Raw genomic sequence first — 23775 nt, 5'->3', positions numbered from 1 at the left:
GTTCCACTATAAAACAAGGAAAGTACAATAATAGCACATAGGCACTCTCCCAAATACACCCTTAACTCTCTCACACAAATAATAGAGCACCCTATTGTATCTGCACTAGTCTTGTAGCATTACACTTTCTCTCTACAACACAATTGACAAAGCAATAAAACATTCAATATATATATATACATGTAAGGGTTGGCTAGTTCAATTCCTAAACCACATGGGACTTGGTTTACTAGTCTTTGTTGTTGACAGCAAGCAAGCAACACATGGTCAAGCAATATTGACCAAATAAAGCCACCGACTTAACAGTGACTCTCATAATTGTGCAAGAAAGACTCCCATGTTTCCTCTACCCATAGTTGAGTAAAAGGCACTTTATTAGTAATGGTAAGGCATGACACTTGGATTGTTAAGAAAAAGGCTTTCATTCAAACGGGGTACTAGCCAAAGTGTAACCACAAGTGACTTGGTCGAAGGCCTATTATAACTTTTTTAGTCAACCCACTAGCTTAAACTTTTGGATTAAATTATGTCTATATGTGTTTTAACCCCTTAATTGGAGTCTCTATAAGGTGTTATCTTCGCAACAATAATGGATTATTAACCCCTTAATTGGAGTCTCTACAAGTTGCTATCTTCACATCCATGTTCTTACCAAAATACTGTTGTTTTATCTTTTATTCAACTTGTATCAATACTGTTATTCAATTATGTTTTATCTTTTATTCAACTTGTATCAAAACTGTTATTCAATTATTATTTCTCCTCTGAGCCTTGATTCCCTCTAAGTGTCCAGAATTCTAGAGGAGTATGTCTTTTGTCATCTAGTACAAGTGTCATCTAGATTATTTGGCAAAAGACCATGCCAGATAATGTAGAAAAACTATGGGGAAAAAACATATCTCTTGATTTAATGGTGGAAGAAAGTGAAGACTTGATGGTGGAGGAACGAATGGTAGATAAAACGGACAAACGCAGAAAACAGTGCATTCTAGATACAATAATGAGTAATGACAAACAAATCCTTCAATCAAAATGCCTTAAAGAGCACGAAGTAGAAATTATAGCGGTCATCCAAGGGAGAATGAGTACTAGGCTCTTTCAATAAGAATTTACAACCTTTAACTACACGGTTGCAACCCTATAAAGTTTCAATTTTTCTTAATCACCTACTGTCTTGCACCTTAGTGACAATGTCTCCTTTCTTTTATTAAGACTTAAGAGAACCAGAGTTTATATTATAACTATTAAGTTATTAATTATTAATAATAAAAAACCATGTTTGTTATATATAAAAATATGATTTAATTTGAGACCCAAATTACTTTCGGACCATCAGCCTCCAATGTGGTCCAAACATTGAGACAGTTCCTCAAAACAGTCCTATAGATTTGAGATGGACCAATCTGAAGTGGCCTTCTGTTTCTCAGGGCCCACAGGGACTGTATAGAAGAGACGATTTCAATGTGCCCATAAGTCGACCTAAAAAAGTTTCTAGGAGGCCCAATTTGAAGAGGCCTTCTTTTTCTCAAGCAGAGGGGCAATATAGAAGAAATTTATTGAATCAAAGAAGATAAAATTTATTCCACTAAGATTGAAAATAATTGGAACCTCTGCAATCCAATATTTTATAAGCAATGGGCTTATGATTGACATATGCCATGGACCATAAGTAAATAACAATAATAAATATCAAATAATAATAATAATAAATATCCATGCACAAAACCACTAACAAATTTATCAACACAAATGTCTGTAAAAAAAAACAAGAACAGTATGGAAAGAAATTCATTGTCCAAACCAAATTTACCTACAGAATAATTAAAGCAACCTAATTGTCAATAATAAAAACAAGAAATATTAAACAATTATGCAAACTTTATTCCTAGCTAAACATTTCCTCCAATGCGAGCCTCTTCTTGGGGAGGGACATACTTGCCCCAAATAGGGTGATTTCGCCACACAATAGACATTTCTTCAATTGGGACACCTTTAGTCTCTGGCAAGTACTTGAAAATAAAGAAGCTCATTATCAACACCCAAAAAGCAAAGAAGATGAACAGGCCAAACTTCAAATGGCACAACATTAGGGTAAAGACTTGTGCAACGCCAAAGGTGAAAATCATATTGACTGAGACATTGATAGCCTGAGCAGCTGAACGAACTTCAAGTGGGAAAATTTCACTAGGTACCAACCATCCTAGAGGTCCCCATGACCATGCAAAGCCAGCAACGTATACACAGATGAAGAATACCAATCCATACGCATACCATGTTGGCAATTCACCAGGATTCCCACTTATACCAAATCTAGCAGCAATTGCAATTGTAATAATCACCTATGCATACACATCATATAAATACAAAGCACATGTCATATAATTAAATATAGCATGTTCTCAATTAAATCTAAACATATGGTTGCATTGATAATGTAATATCATATCATGTAAGTAAATATAACAAAATATAATAAATGTATTCTCAATTAAATCCAAACATATGGTTGCATTGATCAATGTAATATTATATACAAGATATAAGTAAATAGAACAAAATGTAAATATAGAATGTTCTCAATTAAATAATCTAAACATATAGTTGCATCAATTAATGTAGTACTATTCCCTATGTTTTACTCAATTAAATAATCCAAACATATAGTTGCATTGATCAACGTAGTACAATTCCCAATTTAATGTCTGCATCTAAGTTTTACCCAATTGTATATGCATGAAAGCTTAGAAATTGACCTAATTAAAAGAGAGCATTGGCTGTATGGTGTACCTGACAAATGAACATTTGAGCACCACCCTCTATGAAAAGAGTCCTCCTTCCCCACTTATCAACACTAAAAATTGAAACAAGGGTTGCAAGAGCATTAACAGTACCAGTGATCACGGCAGACATAAGCGAAGCACTGCTTCCGAAACCGATTGTTTTGAACAAAACAGGAGCATAAAATGTGATCACATTCATGCCAGTGAGCTGTTGGAACATAGGAATGCAAATGGCCATGGTGAGTTGAGGTCTATACTTGCGTTCCAAAATAGTAGCCCAAGGGTGTTTGATTAATTTTGAGGCTTCACTAGCAGCAACTAGATCATTGAATTCCGCATCCACATTAGGAATGCCACGGATCTTTAAAAGTTGCTCTTTGGCTTCCTTATGATGGTCACGTTCAATCAAAGAGTTTGGTGTTTCAGGAAGAAAAAATGAGCCAATAATGATTATTATAGCAGGGATCATGGCACCCCCTAAGCTCAATCGCCATCCCCAACCACCCTTAATCTCAGCAAAGAAATAGTTTAGAAGATTGGCAACGAGCATACCAATTGTAATTGCCAATTGGAACATCATGTTGAGGCCACCTCGGAATCTGTATGGAGCCATCTCAGAGACATAGATTGGCACAGACTGTAAATAAATAAATAAATCATTCACATGGATTACATACACACAAAAAGGAAAAAAAGAAACAGATGTGGATTTAACAAATCTGATTTTTATATAAGTGATTTCTTTTAGTTCTTAATATTAAAAAAATGACAATGCACTTAAAGATGCAAATCTAAATAACTACACACCAAACAAACTGGTTTGTATGATGATTATTAGAGATAAGGATCGTGGTTATTTTATTCCTACCTGATTGGCACATCCAATTCCAAAACCAAGAAACAAACGACCAACAATAAGCATCCAGATCCTTTGAGCAAAACCATTGATAAGTGCACCAACACAAAACAGTACTCCACCCGAAAGCATAGTAGTACGCCTACCAAAAATTCGGGTCACTGTTGCTGCAAAAAGTGATGCTACCAAAGCAGCAAGATATAGTGAAGAAGTAAACAAAGTCAATGTCTGGCTATCAAACTTGCAGTATTGATCATCAGAAGGTTTGATGGATGACTCCTTTGCGTAAACAGAGGGAAAGAACTCTTTCAAGAAGGAATCCATTGATGTGACTCCACCTATATATAACATTAACAAAACTTATATTAGTAATTCAACCATATAGTATATATTATAAAAATAAAAATACCAAAAACAGTAAAACAGGGTTGCTCTTCTAGGATGTTACCTGAAATTCCAAGATCATAGCCAAAAATTAAACCACCGGTAGCAGCAATTATGCATGTTATTAAGACATTGCGAGTGAGTTTCCCCGGATAATCTTTTCCACCAGGAGTGAGGATAGTTCCCCCAGCCATTTTTTTTCTTCTTCTTAATGATACGTAGGATAGAATAGAAGAGAGGAGTGAGCAAATAATTAATGATACGTAGAATAGAAGAGACGAGAGGAGAGGAGTGAGCAAATAATTATTCGATTGAGAAGTGAAATTTATAATAGTGGTGGCCTCTGATTCTCTACTCCTACTAAATCTCTACTTAGACTCAAATTAACAAATTAACATTATCCTATGAGAGAATCACGTAAATATCAAAACAGATAATTATATCTGATATTTGATACTACTATCTCTTATTTATCCATGTCTGCTTGCTATTTGTTATATATTCGAATTCAAATTCTTTAACCGATCCAATTTTTTTTTTTTTACTTAAAAAAAAAAAAAACAAAGTTATTCATACTTATCACAACTCATTCAATTATCACAATCCTTATCGGCTTATCCCAATCCATGCAATTATCACAAAAATTGTATAGGATAAAGAAAATTTTAAAATCCATCATCTCACGACTCACTCAAATTGAAAAAAATAATAATAATAATAATAAAAATAAAAACAGCTTTTGTGACAGAAACAATAGAGCACAAGAAGAAGCCTTTTGGGAGAATAATAATTATGACTTAAAGAATTTTTTATTTTTTTTTCCTAATTTAGCCGTGTTAGGACTTGGGAGGTAAGAGTAACATTCGGAATTTCTTGGTTAAAACTTAGGTTATTGTTTCACGTTATCTTGATTCATGAAAATGTAATTAGTTCAATAAAAAAAATTGTCTTGGCTTTCCTGCTCTTTCTCTAAAGAAGCCCCATTTAGATTTTAGAGAAAAGCATTAGGATTGTGGAATTTTGGGGTGCTGCGTCTCACAACTCGCAAGGTGCAACATTCAGCAATTCATTCATTTATAGGCTTGATGATTTAACTGTTCAAAATTGTCCACACACATAACAAAATATAATTAATGGGGACAAACAAGTCATATTTACTAATTGAGTCATGTTAAGGGGGTGCCCTTAGGGTAATTGTTAATAAGCCATTTTAAGAAAAATTTTATACCACTTTTATGGGAAATAGATAAACTGTTAAAATATTAATTGCTTTATTTCTTTTCTTATAAAATCTTTCCTAAAATAGTTCACTTAAAATTGCTCCTAAACATCCGTTAACTTTTCCCTTACTAATTTTCAAAATCTTTGATTTTAAATAAACTTATTATCTCCCACTACACAAATTTAAATTGAACGTTCATCTATTTGTATGGTGTGGCAACCTAAACTTACAAACTTTACTATGTAAGTCAGAGGATTTGGGTTCCCAATTTATTTGTTGGTGGGTTTCCTCACAGTCCTACAGATTGTGCTTCAAACATAGCCTTAGCAGCCCAACAATCAAGCATCCTTATGGTTCTCAGCCCAATACCCTATTCCCCTTAGACCTTGCTTCTTGCTTTCTCTGCTCTCTTTGTTCTCTCTCCCCTTCATGTTTACTCCCTCTCATCTTTCTTTTTTTTCCTCCCCAAAAAATACCCCTTATTTGTCTACCCATACTTTCCTATATAACCCTCCTAGTGGGGTTCAAATTATTACTTTTCACTGGTCCCCATGCAATCCCACTTTCACTCATAATCCCTAGAAAAATCATATCTTCTGAAAATTCTCTTGAAACTTGTTCCAAACACCAATTGTGTTCGGCAATGGGTTTCCCAAAGGCACTAACTATGCTCGTTTACTGATCTAAACTTGTCCGCTCCCTCATCATACCCCCTCAGTTTATTAGTCAGTATTGGGCCCAACCAGCCCCGAGCACAATAGGTTTCCCCCGAATGCTGCTTGTTGGTCCTTCATGCATTCATCAATGGATTGGTCTTAACCCTATAGTGTTGAGCCCTGGTCACATAGGCCGTTCTTGGTTACCTGGGCCCGAGCCCCTATAATAGCCCCTTACGATCCCATTTTTACAAGGTGGAGATAGGATTGGGGTTCTCCTGTTCGGTGGTCGGTGAATTCCTCATTTTCTTTTAAAAACGGCGTTTATTCTTTGGGAAGACCAACAGTCAATCAATTAATGCAGCAAACATGACAGCTTGCTCCTCATGTGCACATGGCAGCAACTAGGGTATCGGACGGTCAAGCTAGTCCAACGCTTCAATGACCAAGGCATGCGTGAAGAGACACGATGGTATGCATTGATTGGTTTTTGGCAGTTACAATAAATGACCCTCATTCTTATAAATACCAACACAGTTTACGTTTTTATTTTCTTTAGTTTTTTCTAAGTTCAGAATCTTGCTTCTCTTTTGTTCCCGAGCCCTTAATCTCCCTCCAAGACCATCCTCATCACCAAGAAGTCACTCAGTAAGTCTTCTTCCCTCTATCTTTCTCCTAATAACTCAGTTAGGCTTAAAAAAATGGTTTTTCATATCTTTTGAAAACTAGTGAAGACGTAGAGTCCTTCAAAGTTAGGTTCAACGTACCATGTGACGTTAACATATTGTACTGTCATGAGGGAGAAATAGAAGATCAAAGACTACCTCACATAGTATTTTTCCCTTTAATGTCGATACTTGAGGGTGGGATTAGGTTCCCTATAGATCCCTTATTGCTTAGGATTCTTAGTTTTTATGGACTTAGCCCCGACCAATGTTTGCCCAATTTTTATAGGGATGTCAATTGTGTGGGGTGTCTTAACCGATTATACAGCCTTAGCCTTACCCACAATGACAACAATAACTTCCTATATGCCATTCGAGGGAGCCTGAAGAATGGATATTACCTTCAAACCCGAAACACAATAGTTAAGTTGATATCTTGCCTCCCCAACTCCAATAGGAACTCGGCGAGGGAATTTGTGAGAATGAACGGGAACTGGCTAAATGGTGAGCTAAGCTGCCCAACCTCTCCTTGCCAAATAGGTCGGTATCTTCTTTTTCCAACTCCTTGAAATGCCCATTTTGTGCTCCTTTTTTTCTTTTTCTTTTTTTGTATACATTATTATTATTATTAGAATGTCTCATTAACTCACCCCTTATTCCTGACTGTAGTTTCCAAGAAATTTCAACCGGATATAAGCGTAGTACGAGCTCGAGAGCTTAATTTCATCCTGCACTCAAAAATATTAGTGCATTACTGTCACGACCTAAACATGTACTTCAGAATTTAGAGCATGATCGGTATGTTGATATCAAGTTTACCTCAATACTAAAATGAACCAACTTAAGCTTAAGGTGCTTATCAAAAATCGTTTCTTGTATTCCTTTTTATTTCCTTGCATAAAAGTCATAATATACAAAATTCGTAAAACTTTGAAACTTCATTTCATTTCGAACTTTGCAAGATTACAACTTGGCTAAAACTTAAGGTATTCCTGTAAATATTACATAGCTAAATGTTTAGAAAAACTATTATTTACAAACCTAACCCCAAGACATAAAACTGGGGTTCGGAACAAACTAAGGTTCTGAATTACATCAGTGCTCAAAAGGATTAAGTATATCTTGATTCCTCATATACAAGAAAAGAGCTAAACTACTATACAACAAAAAGACTATACATTCTAACAAACGAGAATCACAGATTCCTTGCCACCTCTAATACTCTCACTGCTTCCAAGAAAGAACGTGTGCACTGAAATATAATAGGGTGAGCTGCGAAACCTTGCAAGGTATTAAGCTCCATGGGCATTTAATAAGAATGCATATAAATCAAATATATTTATGGATATGTCAGCTTTGATAAATAGTCTTCATACTATTCTTAAAATAACTTATGAGCTTTCTGATGAAAATAGATCATTTTCCTTTCATATAATAATAAAAGGGCATAATAAGAAACTTAAACATATTTCAGTAACCTTATCTTTAAATAGACTATAAATTATTTTATCATAAACTTTTCATTAGACTTATAACACATTCAACATACTTTTCTTATCATCATATTTTTCTTATAATTTCCAAATAACTTAATAGCTCATTTATAATACATATTGGTCAGGTCAATTGTAAGTCTATCACAACTTTGGGGGGGCTTCCAGCACATAGTGCTAGACATTCAGCATTCTTCACAATACTAGGAAGTCTCAAGATCATATCAAAAAGTGTTACCCCTTTCGGTGTGATCATATCACCAACCATGGGAGTTGGTTGGCATCCTCCACAAGTTGGCAGTTCCCAACGAGGGCAGGTATAGCAGAGTCCTCACCACTTATAATGACCAATCAAAATCTCCATTGAAATACCAGTACTATAACCCCTACTGGCTGAGTTTAGATCATAACAATGGAATAACCAAAAACTATATTTTTCAGATAACTACGCTTTTACATAAATATTTCATAACAGTAGCATATCCATTTCATTCTTTAAATATTACGTTTGTGATATAAGTAATAGCATCAACATGCTAAAATTATCATATATATAGGATTCAATAAGTCACGAACATAAATCTTCACTTAAATCATGCTTATATGTAATATCTCTAATTAAAAGGTTTTGATGTATAATAATTTTCTAAATAGTCCTTATACTTATCAAACACACATGTCACACATCCCCTACTTGAAAACAGAAGACGCGAAAGATTTGTATAAGAGGAGCTCAAGTGTCCACATTCTCGTTCTTGTCACCTAAATGGAAGACCAAAACTTATTACTAACTACTCTTTCTAAATATATAAACTTATACGTCAATCACAACCAAACTCTCAAACTTAAGAAAATCTTAATTCACATCACACAAAGGTTTCCAAAAGATAAGCATACTAATTTATTGCTCAAAACATTCTCCTTAACTTTAGAATTAAATCCTCAAAGTCAAGTATATCATATACTGTTTACTGCTCATTTCAACAGCATATGTCTCATTTGTAAAATACAAATGGGTTATCCAAACACATCCAATTTTCATGAAATTTTACAGAGCCACTTCTCCGGATGTCTAATAAATACCATATCAATTTCAGAGTAAAAGCATAAAACCATGATTTATTAAAAATCATACAAGACAACATGCTCGAATCTGTCTTGACAGAATTTCATACAAATTAGAAATTAAACCATTATTTTTATATTGATCCAAATGCTGTGAGATCACTTCCATTACAACCATATGTGTCTTAGCATTCATAAGAACTACTCCTAGCATCATAATTCATAGAAGTTGATTTAATACAGATTTTTCATGTTGCAAACACCAAACCTGTCACAGTGACAGTTTTCACCTATTTTCTTACAAAATTATAAACTAATTGTAATTGGCCTTCATTTCAAGTGGGTATTTGTATACCTATACTATACATATTAGAATACATGAATAGGCATCCAATTGACCATAACATCTTCAATATTTCAAATTGCTAACACAAAACCACAATTTCATCTTCTAAAAATTAGATTAGAGAGTAAAGAAAGGAAAATAAACAAAAAAATTATACTATCAAAATATCCAAAATGAGATAAGGTTTTATTTACTTACCCACAAACTTTGAAACTGAAACTTTAGTGTTAGCCTTTTAATTTCTTCTTTAAAGTGAGATATATGGTTTCGGTGAGAGAAAGGGTTGGTGACAGAGTGAGAGAGAGGTGCTGCTAATAAGAACAAAGAAAGAAGAAAAGAAAGGAGCAAAGAAAGATGAACCAAGAAACTATTCTAGAGCAGCAAGGAAGACAAGAGAAATTAACTTAGGTGGGGCACATGTTTGCTAAGGGAAGAGTGAGCTAATGACTCACCTTTGCACTTTTTTAATTTACTTACCCCCCCCCCCCCCCCCCCCTGGTCACAAGCTTATATTCTATAAAGACCCAAACTATAAAATAATTTTGCATATAAACCCTTACCTTTATAAACTTCTTTCCATAACATTAAAAGAGCATATATGTTTTATAACATCAAAACATTAAAGCCTTATGCACTAAAATTAATTAAGATAATACCAAGTATATAAACCCATAAAATTAGTAGTGCAATTGGGCTGGGATGTTACAATTACGACAAGCAGTTAAGAGCTTCCCATCTGATCTTGGGCTATGTACCTTCTTACATGAGCAACCAAGACTCCTCAAGCGCTTCGACAGTAGGCAGCCCACTTTTATCTTACCTCAGCGTTCGATTTCTAGGATTTCTGTCAAACAAACTTACCACTGGTGAGGCGAGACACCTAAGGCCCAGATTAGTCAAACAGGATTCTCTTGAACCTGTACGCGACCTTTTAAAAGATAACGTTTTTCAGGGTCGAGTAGTGCATATCCCAATAGAAACCCCCATATTAGAAGACCCTATGGTTGAAGACCCTATTGCCAAAGACCTAGTTGTCCAAGAACCAATTATCAAAGAACCAATTACCGAAGAACCTGTTCCCATAAACCTGATCACAGGGATGGTTCAAAAGCGTTCCATGGCTTTGGACTGCTAGTTTCCAGCTACGCGGCCCATTAGGAGCCAAGCTGCCCCTCATTCTATCTCTGAACAAACAACCCCTCCTGCTTCCTAACAATGAAGGAAGCAACAAAAGGGTACCGACAGTGCCACAACCGACACTAGTACTCCTTCTACTGTCTAGCTTCCTACCCAGTCTCTAGTCAAGCAACAACTCAACCAACTAGTAGGACCCCCCAAGAGACACAGCCTATGAGTTAGCCAGTCATAATCGGTTCTTAAGTGGCCTTTGCCTTTTTCAGGTTTGAGCAGTGCATATCCTAGTAGAATCCCCTGTTTTAGAAGACCCTATAGCTAAAGACCCTATTGTCGAAGACCCAGTTATCGAAGAACTAGTTACCAAAGAACCTGTTCCCACAAACCCGACCGCAAAAATGGTTCAAAAGCGTTCCATGGCTTTGGACTACTAGTTTCCAACTACCAGCCCATTAGGAGCCAAGCTGCCCCTCATTCTATCTCTCAATAGACAACCCTTCCTACTTCCCAATAGTGAAGGAAGCGACAAAAGGGTGCTGACGATGCTGCAATCGAGACTAGTACTCCTCTTGCTATCCAGCTTCTTACCCCAATCTCTAGTTGGGTAACAACTCAACAGACTGGTAGGACCCACCAAGAGACATAGCCCATGAGTCAGCTAGTCATAATCAGTTCTTAAGTGGCCTCTGCCTCTTCCAATTCCTCTACCGAATGGGAATATACCTTTCACCTAGGGGACAAGATCTTGCCCTCTAATTCATACGTTCAGACATGGAGAAGCAGTCTTGGTGGGCAAGTGTTCAACAATCTCAAGAAGTCTCTGTTGCTGCCCGCTAACCTAGAGCACTACTCAAGCTGCCAGGATGAGAACCTTATCCTGAAGCAGAAATGGCACAATATAGCAGTGAGTGTTTATTCCTTAGAACTTTTATTATTTTTGTTTGCACATTTTTCCTTCTCCACTCTCCTTTTTTTGCTGATATAAGTGTTAGTACTCGGGACATACTGACCCCATCCTATCTTGTTATTGTCTCAAAAAGCAGAAGGTCTTTAGGAAAAGCTCGATGAGACCAAAATTAAGATCACAGAGACGACGAGCCTTGTTTCTGCACGGGACAAGGAGCTCATTGACCTAAAGAGTATGGTGAAGGCTCGAAAGCAAACCTACTATAACAAAGGTTTTAGGGACGCTGAGAACTCAACTGGACTAGTGGTTTTTCAGGCATGGACGTTCGGGTTCATGAAGGTTGAATGGCCACAGTGAATGCTATCAGTCTCCCCGACACTTCCCCATTCAGGTGTGTCGACCAGATTCTGGTACCTAAGGACCCCAAGGCCAAGGCTCAGGCTCCAAAGCAAGATAAGGATAGGGATGAAGAGAAGGAGGATACAGAGAGCCCCAAGATGAGGGACTTGTCTCAGCAAATTGACTCCCACATAGTGGTGCTTAATGAAGACAACCCGAGAACCGTCGCAACTTCAACGATACAAAACATTACTCAACCTGCTCTTGGCTCCAATCCTTCAATTACTAGCGAAGCTCCCATGACAGGCCCCATTGTTCCCGACAACTTGAGCACCTAATTCCTTTGAACCATTTCCATTATATGTGTTATCATTACCATTTGTATTTCTTTATATATATATATATATATATATAGTTTGTCATATTTTGGCCAACACTTCATGTACTTAACTGATTAAGTCAGTATTTATGTACTGAACTTCTTTAAGTTTGTTTAAAGTTGATGATTTTAAGTCCCCGTGGTTAAATTCTTTAACTTACTTTATTATAACATGATTGCAGGAAATGTGTTAACATTGATAATTTAATTTCCTTAAGTGTTAACATTTGTAGAACTAGAAATTCTTTAATACTAATGATTTATTTTCCTTAAGTGTTGACATTCGGCAACACTAGAAATACTTTGATGTTAATGATTTATTTTCCTTAAGTGTTGACATTTAGCAACATAGGAAATGCATTCACATTCCCTGACCAAGCAATTGGTTTGCCACAAATTTTTCTTTCTTTTTCTTATCAATGATTTTGGCCAAGAACTAGTCCCTCTTCTTAGGGGATGGTTTTATTATTGTTGCTATGTGATCAACGGCCGGGTCTAGGCCAAGACCAAGTTTGTGAACTTAGCAGATTTATCAAGGTTTCCGTCCTTATAATAATTTATTAAGGTTTCCACCTCGTTGGTGGCTGAAGTCAGGCCAAGGCCAGGATTCTGTCCTTAGAAGAATTTGTTAAGGTTTCCACCTGTGGAATCAGGCCAAGGCTAAGATTATGTCCTTAGAATTTTTTTTTTAAGGTTTTCACCTGGTCGGTAACCAGAAGCCAGCATTCTGCCTTTAGAAAAAATTTGTTAAGGTTTCTACCTAGTTAGTGACCGGAGTCAGGCCGAGGTTAGGATTTTGTCCTTAGAAAATATTTGTTAATGTGCTAACTAAACTCCAAACAATGCAGCTAATCTCTTTTTGTTTTCTTCATTTACAACCATCTACAACTTCCAACACATTTTACAACATCTCTTTCTGATTTACTAAAAGTACTTCTTTAGATTGCAGACATTCCACAGTCGGGGTAAAGGCCTTTCTTCCATGTCCTCCAAGTAGAAAGCTCCCGTTCCAGCCATTGTTGTTACTCCGTAGGGCCTTTCCCAATTTGAAGCCAATTTACTAGCATTCTGGTCTTTCATGCTTCCTAGAGCTTTCTACAAAATGAGATCTCCTGTCACAAAGCCCCGAGGCCTCACCTTTCTGTTATATCCCTAAGCCAACTTCTACTGATCATTTGCAAGCCGAACAACCATCATTTCCTGCGTCTCTTCCAATGCATCTAAACCCTCTACCATATGCTCGTCATTACTGCTTCGTGTAAAATCAGCCACCCTCATGCTTGATAAATCAACTTCTATTGGTATGATTGCCTCGGCACTGTATGTCATGGAAAAAGGGGTCTCACCCGTTGACCTTCTAGGCGTTGTTCAGTAGGCCCATAAGACGTTCAGCAATTCTTCAACCCAATTAAATTTCACTCCCTCAAACCTCTTCTTCAAGCCATTAACTATTGCCTTATTTATTGCCTACACCTACTCGTTGCTTTGAGGGTATGCTGGTGACGAGTATCTGTTGGTTATCCCAAGTTCACCACAATATTCTTGGAAAACCTTACTATCAAACTGAAGCCCATTGTTGGATATTAGCACGCGGGGAACCCCAAATCTCGATGGTCTTGCTTGGGTGCAAACATAACAAGTATGGCCCTCCAAACGAACGTCGATACAACTTCTTATCTTCAGATAATTAAAAATGGGATGATGTTCTCCGCACCTTCTCTACTTCTTTCCCATTTGTTAGTAAAGACCCATCAGATAAGAACACAACATAAGGATCCAACCAACTTAGCATTTCTGCCAAAGCAACCCCTACCACCGTCCGCCGCTCTATGCTCGGTTGCTCCAATAGCTCCACAAAAATCATTCGGGATACACTCTTCTAAAGACGAAGCCAATGTGGCTAACAAATCGGTGTGGCTATTTTGACTCCTCGGTACTCTAACTACACTAACTTTTTGAAAGCTCAACCGGAGGGATTGGAACAACTTCAAATACTGCAACATGAAATAATCCTTTGCCTCAGAGCTACCTTCTATCTGACTGAAAACAAATCTCGAGTCCGAGTATACTACTTCTACCTCTTCGGCACCGAGCTTCTACACTGTCAGTAATCCAGCAATAAAGGTTTCATATTCGGCCTCATTATTCGAAGCGCGAAAGCCCAAACTGAGTGATTTTTGCAATTACTCTCTCCCACTCTCTACACTTTCCTTACTTCAATTAGTTTTTTTCTCCCTAAATAAAACCTCAATAACTTTCCTCATCCCGTTTTACAAAATGTTCAAACAAAAATATTCATGCCAAGAGCTGCAAATAGCATCCAACAACTACAACAAGACCAGGTTTCTTGGTTAGGGAGGCTATGGCTATAATTCTTTTTTAACTTTTATGCTTTGGAAAAGTTTACACAATTCAATCGTTGCGGCTACCCTAAGTTAAAGTGGTTTAGCTGTTTCTGATTTACTTGGAGTTGTTGTGTTTGTTGTGAGCCAGTGTGGCTGCTATGAGTTCTTGTTTATCTATTTAGATTTAGAGTACTTTTTAGTTGTTACCTAATTCACAATTTTTCCAATCGAAAAATAAGGACAAGCATGTTCCTTTGGATAAAGGAACTTAATAAAAAGAACGAAATAAAATTTTCAAGGAGGAAGTAGTATCTGAATTCCCAACTGTGAGGCCAAAGAATTTGACAACCCCGGCTCACTTTATACTGAGCCCAAGGCCCACGCCGAGAAGGAAGAAATGGCCGAGGACGAACAAAGAAAGCCCAAATAGCCTAGAAACGTTACCGAGGACGATCCTGTTCTCGACATTCCAGATCCTAGAAGGAAAGAACGGCTCAACGTCAAAGGCAGCCTCCCAGAGTGCCCCCAGAAAAAGGACAAGTACAGTAGGACACCCATGAGGGTATGGGGTAGGAGCATTTTAAGGAGACATTGTCACCTCCGCATTAAAAGCACCCAACTAACGTTCTGACCAGATTAATAAGAAAATGACCCCTGAACAATGCAGTCTTGGTCGCCGCAACTCACAAAGGGTTTGGGAAGGTGGCTAATTAGACGAGCACTCAAGTAATGACCTGGATGATCAACAGATGGAGGGCCAAGATCGATTAGAAGAAGATATATAATGTGAGAGATCCTCCAAGAATGGGGGATCGAAAATCAGGAGGAAAGAATAAAAGGAGAAGACTGTAGCAATCTGCATGATCTTGGAAACCTTTGTAATCTAGTACTGAAAAGAAAAGAAGAACACCAAGTCCCTCGGATGAAATGCCCGAGGACAGACTTTCATACTTTAATCCATGCCCTTGCTATTCAATCCATTTATAATCATGTCTAGTTGTTGTAATCCTCACTAGGACCTAGTTCTTAAATCCATTCTCTACAAATTTATTGTATTGAGCTAGTTGGGCGCTAGTTTACTCACCAAATAGAAGAAGTGCTCGAACCCAGTCCCTAGGCCAACAATTATGTTAATTTCAATAAAATAAGTGAAAAATAATTATGTTCGGATTAGACCATTTGCTTCTTGACTTATATGTAAGAGTTAATTAGTGATGATTAGAAATGAATAGGGATAGAGGTTGTGGAAAGTGCAGAAATAAGAAACATTTGCAGGGAAAAGGGGATGAAGACGATATATCACATCTTTATCATATGTATAGATTATGATAAGATAGAAACTATCCAAATCTGATCCGAGTAGAATTTGTTTGTAATTCAAATTCATCTTAATATTTAAAGGTGAGAGAATAAAAATGCTCTTAAATTAAGTTAAATGATATGGCAATTGATTTTTTTAAACCCATTGAATCTTGTAGAATTTTAGTGTGTATACAAAAGTGTAACTCTTGTGGAGCTACTCTAGTTGTAACTTGAGCCATCTCATATAATATACATTTTAAAGCTTTATAAGATTTTCTTTAAAATTTATTCTTTAATGGACTTGAACTATTTTTAATGATTTTTTTTTTTAAATTTAAATGATATTTGATACAAAATCTAAAATAGACTTGAAGTCTCTTAAAGCATTCAATCCAAAAATTGAAATATGTTGTAACACTATAAAATCTATTAAAACAATTTATCAAAAAATTGAAATTTGTTGTAATTTTGAAATTCATCGAAATACTTGGTACAAAAATTAAAGTGGAACTTCATCGATACAAGAGATTTCACTTTCTTGAGTTTCCACCCAATCGTTACAATAAGATAAAACCATTTACATCCCCACAAACCACAATTCACATGCAAACATAGACCATCATCAAAAGTCACTCTTGTTTACAACCTTAAGAATCAAAAATTAAATCCAACTCCAGGCAAAAGCAAAAGCATTTGCTTAAGTAATAACCATCTGTTCAGAACAAAATCCTAATAACCACAACATAAAACACACATAAATGCAGCAAGAAAAAAAATATACATATTAAGAGAGACTTCACATAAAAATATCCAATTACTAGTGTAAGGATTGGATTTGGATTGGACCCAATATATGATTGGATTTTAGCCCAAAAAGCCCATACAATAAATTTGTAGAGCATGGATGAAAGAACTAGATCTACTTCTGAAGAAAAACGATAAAATTTGCTAATTTAAGGCTATTAAACACAAGTAAGATAAGAAAGTCTGTCCTCGGAGTGGCCTGAGGAGCTTATATTATAATGTCTTGTTCAGGAACAAAGTTACAAGACTTCACAGTATTATTACAAAAATTTCGTGATTTTCTCCGCTCCCTCCTCTTAGGCCATCTTCTCATACTATATACTATAATCTTAGTATCATCTCTGCCATACACGTGTAGGTTAGATTCTGGGAACTCCTTCTTGTCTCATCCAACACTTCCCAGAACCATTAACTAGTAGCTGTAAGGCTGCTTGACCACTGTTCAGGTATCACCTCCACATTAATGCGGCCAGAGAGTTAGTTGGGAGGCATTTAATGTGGAGGTAGCAGCTTTTTGAAGATATTTGTTGCCCCGCTTTTCTTACCCTTTGTCCAACGTCCAACTCCTAGTTGTGATGTAACTTTGAAGAAAGTTTAGGGTGATATGGTACTTTTACTGACCTCAGACCCTTATTTCCGAGATGGCCTTTCTCCTTGGACGTTCGTTGGACTTATCTCGTACTATCTTTACTTTTCTCTTTATATCATTCCCCTTATAACCTCATTTGGCCATCCTCGGATTAGTTAATGTCCTCGAATTGGGCCATAAGCCCAATTCGTACAGCCTTAATAGTGCCTCCTAACTAACTGGCCCCACAATAGCCCCTCAAAATCTTGCTTTTCGACTTCTCGGGAGGAAAGGATGATTTTGATGTCCTCAGCCCATCTTGTTTATGGTCCTATTCTGTATTCCTGATCTCTTAAACGCCTTTTTACCTGCTCAAGGCACGCTCCTGACGCTTCGGCGTCTAGAGTGTGCCATCATTAAATTTTGGCGGGGCCCTTGTCCCCCATGTTCAACAGTAGGATGTAAATCAAACAGTGGAGGATTTTTTTCATTTTACGAGCAGGAACTTTCCTGCTTATAACTTCTACGCCACTATAAATAGCTTTTCAAATCAATTTTTTTTCTTACTTTCAATAATCAAACAGTCCTAGAGCTCATACACTGAACCTGTCTCTCTCTTTCATCTCCCTATACGTCTACAAATACTAGAAATTTGTCCGAGGACCTTTTTTTTAAACCTGTAAGTCTTCTTAAACCCTTTTAGTTTTCATTTTAAACTTGTTAATGTATCTTCAAAACCTCTTAGAAAAATGGGTAAGTTCAAATGTTTGGTTGAGTCCGAGGAGGGTATGGAAAGTTTTAAGGCTAAGTATAGAATCCCACCAACAGTAGGCATGAGGTACGCTGCCCAAGGGGAGTGGGTAGGTGCTAGGAAAATAGGAGAGGTGCTCATTCCTATGATTGCCTTCATAAAGGGAGGGATGACCATTCCCATGGGTACCATTACTAGGAATTACCTCAGGTTCTTTAAACTATCTCCCACTCAGTGCGCCCCAAATATGTTTAGGGTCTTGGGGAGTATAGAAGCTTTAAACGAGAGAATGAACCTAAATTTGACCCACCACAATGTGAATTGGGTATACATTTTGCACCATTTGAAGGGGCAGGGATATTACCTTAAGTCGAGGCATCCTGAAGTGAGGTTAATCCAGTGTCTCCCCACTTCAAACAAAAATTTAAATGAGGATTTCCTAATCTTTTCTGGGGAATGGCACGATGGCTTACCCTATCCGACTAAGGAGGGAGAACCAAGTGGGGGTATAGCCGTAGATTTATGTGTCATGATTTGCATTTCTCTTTTGTTACCCAACACCCCTGTTTCTAACGAAACTTTATCTTAGTTCAATGGTTTTGCAGATAAGCGTTCTACTAAACCCAAGTTCAATTTAGTCAACAAAGAGAGTTTGGATAGGATTTTGCAGGCTGAGGTATATGTAAACAAAGCTGACAGTCAACTACGAGTGGCCCATCTAATTCTTGGGTACACACTCATTTCACTTGTATTTCAAGCCCCCAAGTACGTAATAAAATCCCGCGATCATCGACTCCACAGTATCAGTGTTTCTTACCAAGGGTTCGTTGTTCTAGAGGGTGTCCCAATTCCTGAAGGTACTCCCCGTACTCAACTACTCTTTGTGGCCACTCCTTCAATAGAAGCATCCTTATCCCAGCTCATTCTTGAGGAAGGGGAAGAAGAAGAAGAAGAAGAAGAAGAAGAAAAAGAAGAAAAAGAAAAAGATTCGGAGGGGATTGTAGACCTAATAGACTCCTTTGACGAATTTGAATTGTTCAACCAGCCACTATCTCCTGAGAGTATATCAGACAAAATGGGCATCTAGAGGAAGTCCCAGAAGAGTTTGATGGAACTGATAGAAGATCAACTCGGAAGAGGTGCTCCGGGGAAGTCCACTCAACCTAAACTTCCTCCTCCTCCTCCCAAATCTCCTCTCCCTCCTCCTCAGCCATCTCTGCCCTCTAGGCCTAAACCTGCTGATCCGAAGAGGAAGAGAGAGCAGAAAGGTAAAGATGTGGTGGAAACCGAGAGATCTCGTCCAACTCATGAAGACGAGGCTCAGTGAGCTGCGAAGCAGCAAAAAGTTAGCCACATGTCACAACGAGGCATGGAGAGGACAGATAACCAACCTTCGGAGTCTCAGGCCTGGCTCCCAGCTCCAATGCTCGGAGGTGAGCCCTTGAGGGATGATGCATCACTCAGGGACTTCAACGGGGGCATTGGGTGCCATGTCGCCTCGGCCATGGAGGAGGTTTTGTTACTTCCAAAAGATATGTCTGAGCTGCGGAATATCAGGAAGAACGAGGTCTTCCTCAACTGTAAGAGATATTTGGGCATGGTATGATGCTAATTTTTTTTTTTTTTTACTTATAATTATTACATATATATATATATATATATTTTTTTTTTTTTTTTATTTGTTATGTTACTGACTCTTTTCTTTTATGCTGTCCAAGCCACTTTTAGGCTTGAGGAGATAACCAATTCATGCTACCAGCAACTGGAAGATGAAAGAAAAAGGCGGGTAGCAGCTGTATAAACACTCAACATTGCTGATCAAAGCAATGTTGAATTGAAGAAAAAGCTGGCTAATGAGGAGCATGCCCGCAAGGGTGCTGACTCAGCCCTGGAGAGTGCGTAAAGGCAAGCCGAGGATCAGAGGAAGTGCCTGCGCGAGGCCACTGATCAGTTGGTCGCTTCCAGGGAGCAAATGGCAACTCTTAAGAAACAACTGGAAGAAGCCCAAAGGCTCAATGATCAGGCCGAAAAAAACAAAGGCCGAGGTGGAGAAAGCAAGAGTAGAAGCTGAGAAGGCGAGGGAAGAGGCTGAACAGCATGGCTACGACACCGGCGTAGCCGAGACCAAGGATACCCTCCGGGCAGAGGTCCCTGCCGTATGTCGTGCCTACTATGCTCAGACTTGGGAGGAAGCTCTCAACCGAGCTGGGGTTGAGGCTTCTTCTGAGCTGAGAAGGCCAGAAAAAGTTTATTTCCCCCCAGCCATACGAGCTTTGAACCTTCCTTCCAATCAAGAGGAGGCAACCTTTATAGTTGCTGACACGTCGAGGAAGCACAGACTCAGGATCCTCTTCCTCCCAGTCAGTAGGAGTAGTCCAAAAAGCCTGAAGCTCCTAAAGATACCTCTTTGGACAAGGCTGCAGAGGTTCCTCCAGATGGGGCAGCTTCTCAAAGTTTTGAGTAGGCTTTAACTTCAACCACCATACCTGATGGAGAAGTCCCTAAGGAGAAAGAGAAAGTTATTCCTCCTGAGGCAGCTGACAAAGTTTTAATGAGATGTAGATTTCACCTTTCCAAATTTACATGGGTTATTATTATTTCATCTTTTATTTACGCAATTTTCACTTTGTCTGTTCTTTGTTCATACATAACCATATGCCATAGAAGAATGAAGTTTGCTGATATGAGGGAAAACACAGTTTTATATATTTTAAATGAGAATCCGAGTAAATCATGATTGTTAAATCCATAGCACTATCAAGACATGCTCTTAATTTATCAATTCTAATAAGTTTCCAACTCTGAGAAAATATCAAAACATTTACATGACAAGCAAATCTAGGATACCTCAAAATGCTTCAAGTGATGCTCATAGATTTTACTTTGGCTTACAAATTTGATCATAACCTGGTGCAAGGGGTATTAATTTCCACTAAGTTTGTAGTCCGAGGAACCTGACATAACTCAGTTTTTGTTTAATATTTCAATAGATGTCATAGGGTATTAATTTTCACTAAGTTTGTGGTCTGAGGAACCTGACATAACTTAGTTTCTGTTTAATATTTCAATAGATGTCATAGGGTATTAATTTCTACTAAGTTTAGGGTCCAAGGAACCTGACATAACTTAGTTTCTATTTAATATTTCAATAAATGTTATGGGGTATTAATTTCCACTAAGTTTGTGGTCCGAGGAACCTGACATAACTTAATTTCTGTTTAATACTTCAATAGATGTCATAGGGTATTAATTTCCACTAAATTTGTGGTCCGAGGAACCTGACATAACTTAGTTTCTGTTTAATACTTCAATAGATGTTATGGGGTATTAATTTCCACTAAGTTTGTGGTCCGAGAAACCTGACATAACTTAGTTTCTGTTTAACACTTCAATAGATGTCATGGGGTATTAATTTCCACTAAGTTTGTGGTCCGAGGAACCTGACATAACTTAGTTTCTATTTAATACTTCAATAGATGTCATAGGGTATTAATTTCCACTAAGTCTGTGGTCCGAGGAACCTGACATAATTTAGTTTCTGTTTAATACTTCAATAGATGTCATAGGGTATTAATTTCCACTAAGTCTGTGGTCTGAGGAACCTGACAAAACTTAGTTTCTGTTTAATACTTCAATAGATGAGGAAACACATGATATATGATCGGAATAAATTAAAGGGAAACTAAATAGGACTATTTTTATTAATAATAATACCTCTTTAATTGTTTACATTCTAAGGGTAGAGTACAATTTTTTCATCTAGATCCTCCAAATAGTATGCACCTATTACTGCCACTGAAGTAATCCGATACGGTCCTTCCCAATTAGGCCCTAACTTTCCCCAGGCTAGATTTTTAGTGGTTCCCAAAACTTTCCTCAATACCAGATCTCCTACGGCCAACAACCTCAGCTTTACATTGGTATCATAACCTTGCTTGAGCTTATGCTGGTAGTAAGCCAGTTGGACCATGGCATTCTCCCTTCGCTCTTCGATCAAGTCCAGACTTTTTTCCAACAACCCATCATTATCGTCCGGGGTAAATGCATTAGTTCTCAACGTCGGGAAACCTGTTTCCAGAGGAATTACGGCCTTGTCTCCATATGTCATTAAGAAAGGGGTCTCTCTTGTTGACCGTCGAGGCATTGTTCGATACGTCCAAAGGACATGTGGTAATTCCTCCACCCATTTTCCCTTTGCCTCGTCCAACCTCTTTTTAAGTCCATTCACTATAACCTTGTTGACAACTTCAACTTGCCCATTTCCTTAAGGATAGACCGAAGTGGAATATCTATTCTTTATCCCCAGATCAGAACAGTATTGCCTAAAGGCTTTGCTATCAAACTGAAGGCCATTATCCGAGATGAGGGTATGGGGAACCCCAAATCGAGTAACGATATTCTTCCAGATAAATATATCTTTGATATTAGTCAAAGGTTCAACTTCGACCCACTTGGTAAAATAATCTGTGCCGACTAGCAAATACTTTTTGTTTCCTAGTGCTTTAGGGAAAAGACCTACAATATCCAAACCCCATTGAGCAAAAGGCCAAGGGCTGGAAAGAGGATTAAGAACTCCTCCAAGCTGGTGACTGTTTGGAGCGAATCTCTGACACTGGTTACATTTTCTAACATATTCTTGTGCTTCTTTCTGCATGCCTGGCCACCAGTATCCTTGAGTAATGGACCGGTGAGATAGGGATCTTCCCCCCGTGTGACTTCCACAGATTCCTTCATGTAGTTCCTCTACGAGTGACTCTGATGTCTCGAGATGTACACAAAGCAGATATGGCCCAGAAAAAGAACGTTTATACAACTTTTTGTTCTCGGACAACCAAAACTGAGGAACTTTCCTTCGTATTTTCTTAGCATCTGCTTTCTCCTCAAGCAATATATCCCTTTCGAGGAATAGCAGTATAGGGTCCATTCAGCTTGTCCCTAAATTGATTTGATGGATCTAGAGCAAATCTTTTTTCGTTTGGGGTAGGGATGTATAAATCCTCGACAATTATCACTCAGGGCAAATTCTGTGCCGAGGAAGTGGCAAGAGTAGCCAAGGAATCTGCATGGGTATTTCCATTTCTGGGGATATGTGATAAGTCAAAGAATTCAAATTTTGTTTGTATACGCCTAACTTGACCCAAATATTCTTGCATTCTTGTATCTCGGGCTTCCAGTTCCCCTTTTACCTGGCCTACGACCAGTCTTGAATCTGAGAACATTTCCACTGCCCTTCCACCCATTTTCTGGACCATCGCCATTCCCATCAACAAAGCTTCATATTCCGCTTCGTTGTTTGTAGCTGAGAATCCCAACCTCAAGGACTTTTCAATGGTGATCTTTTCAGGGGATACCAAAACTAGCCCCACTCCTGCTCCCCGCTAGTTTGCTACTCCATCCACATATACTTTCCAAGATGAGGAGTCTTATGTGGAGATTAGGCCAAACGATTTTTCATCCATGCCATGTTGCTTCACCTCTGCTTCTTCTGGAAGTTCAGCAAACTCGACTACTAGATCGGCGAGGACCTGGTCTTTCACAGAGGTATGAGGCATATATATGATGTCGAAAGCCCCTAGAATCGTGCCCCATTAGGCAATCCTCCCTGTATAATCCGCGCTACGAAGTATGGATTTGAGCGATAATTAAGTTAGAATAACCACGGTGTGCGCCTGGAAATAATGGGGGATTTTTCGTGTAGCATGCACTACTGCCAAGATGGCTTTTTCCAGTGATAAATACCGCACCTCGGTTTCATGAAGTGACTTACTTACGTAATAGA

At 38.0% G+C, this 23775-nt stretch overlaps 1 protein-coding gene across 1 annotated transcript; it reads right to left on the bottom strand.

Annotated features, from left to right (window-relative positions):
- Positions 1–1724: 1724 nt before the first annotated feature.
- LOC115971981 (sugar carrier protein C-like) lies at positions 1725–4336 on the bottom strand. The gene is made up of 4 exons (XM_031092111.1): positions 4085–4336; positions 3649–3974; positions 2788–3417; positions 1725–2339 (listed from the first exon to the last, which is right to left on the bottom strand). Exons 1-4 carry the CDS (start codon positions 4212–4214, stop codon positions 1890–1892), a joined length of 1536 nt encoding a protein of 511 aa, XP_030947971.1. The 5' UTR covers positions 4215–4336; the 3' UTR covers positions 1725–1889.
- Between the last annotated feature and the right edge of the window lie 19439 nt (positions 4337–23775).

The sequence above is a fragment of the Quercus lobata genome, chromosome 12 (genome assembly GCF_001633185.2).
Source record: "Quercus lobata isolate SW786 chromosome 12, ValleyOak3.0 Primary Assembly, whole genome shotgun sequence".
Lineage (NCBI taxonomy): Eukaryota > Viridiplantae > Streptophyta > Magnoliopsida > Fagales > Fagaceae > Quercus > Quercus lobata.
This window is presented reverse-complemented; position numbering and strand designations above follow the sequence as displayed.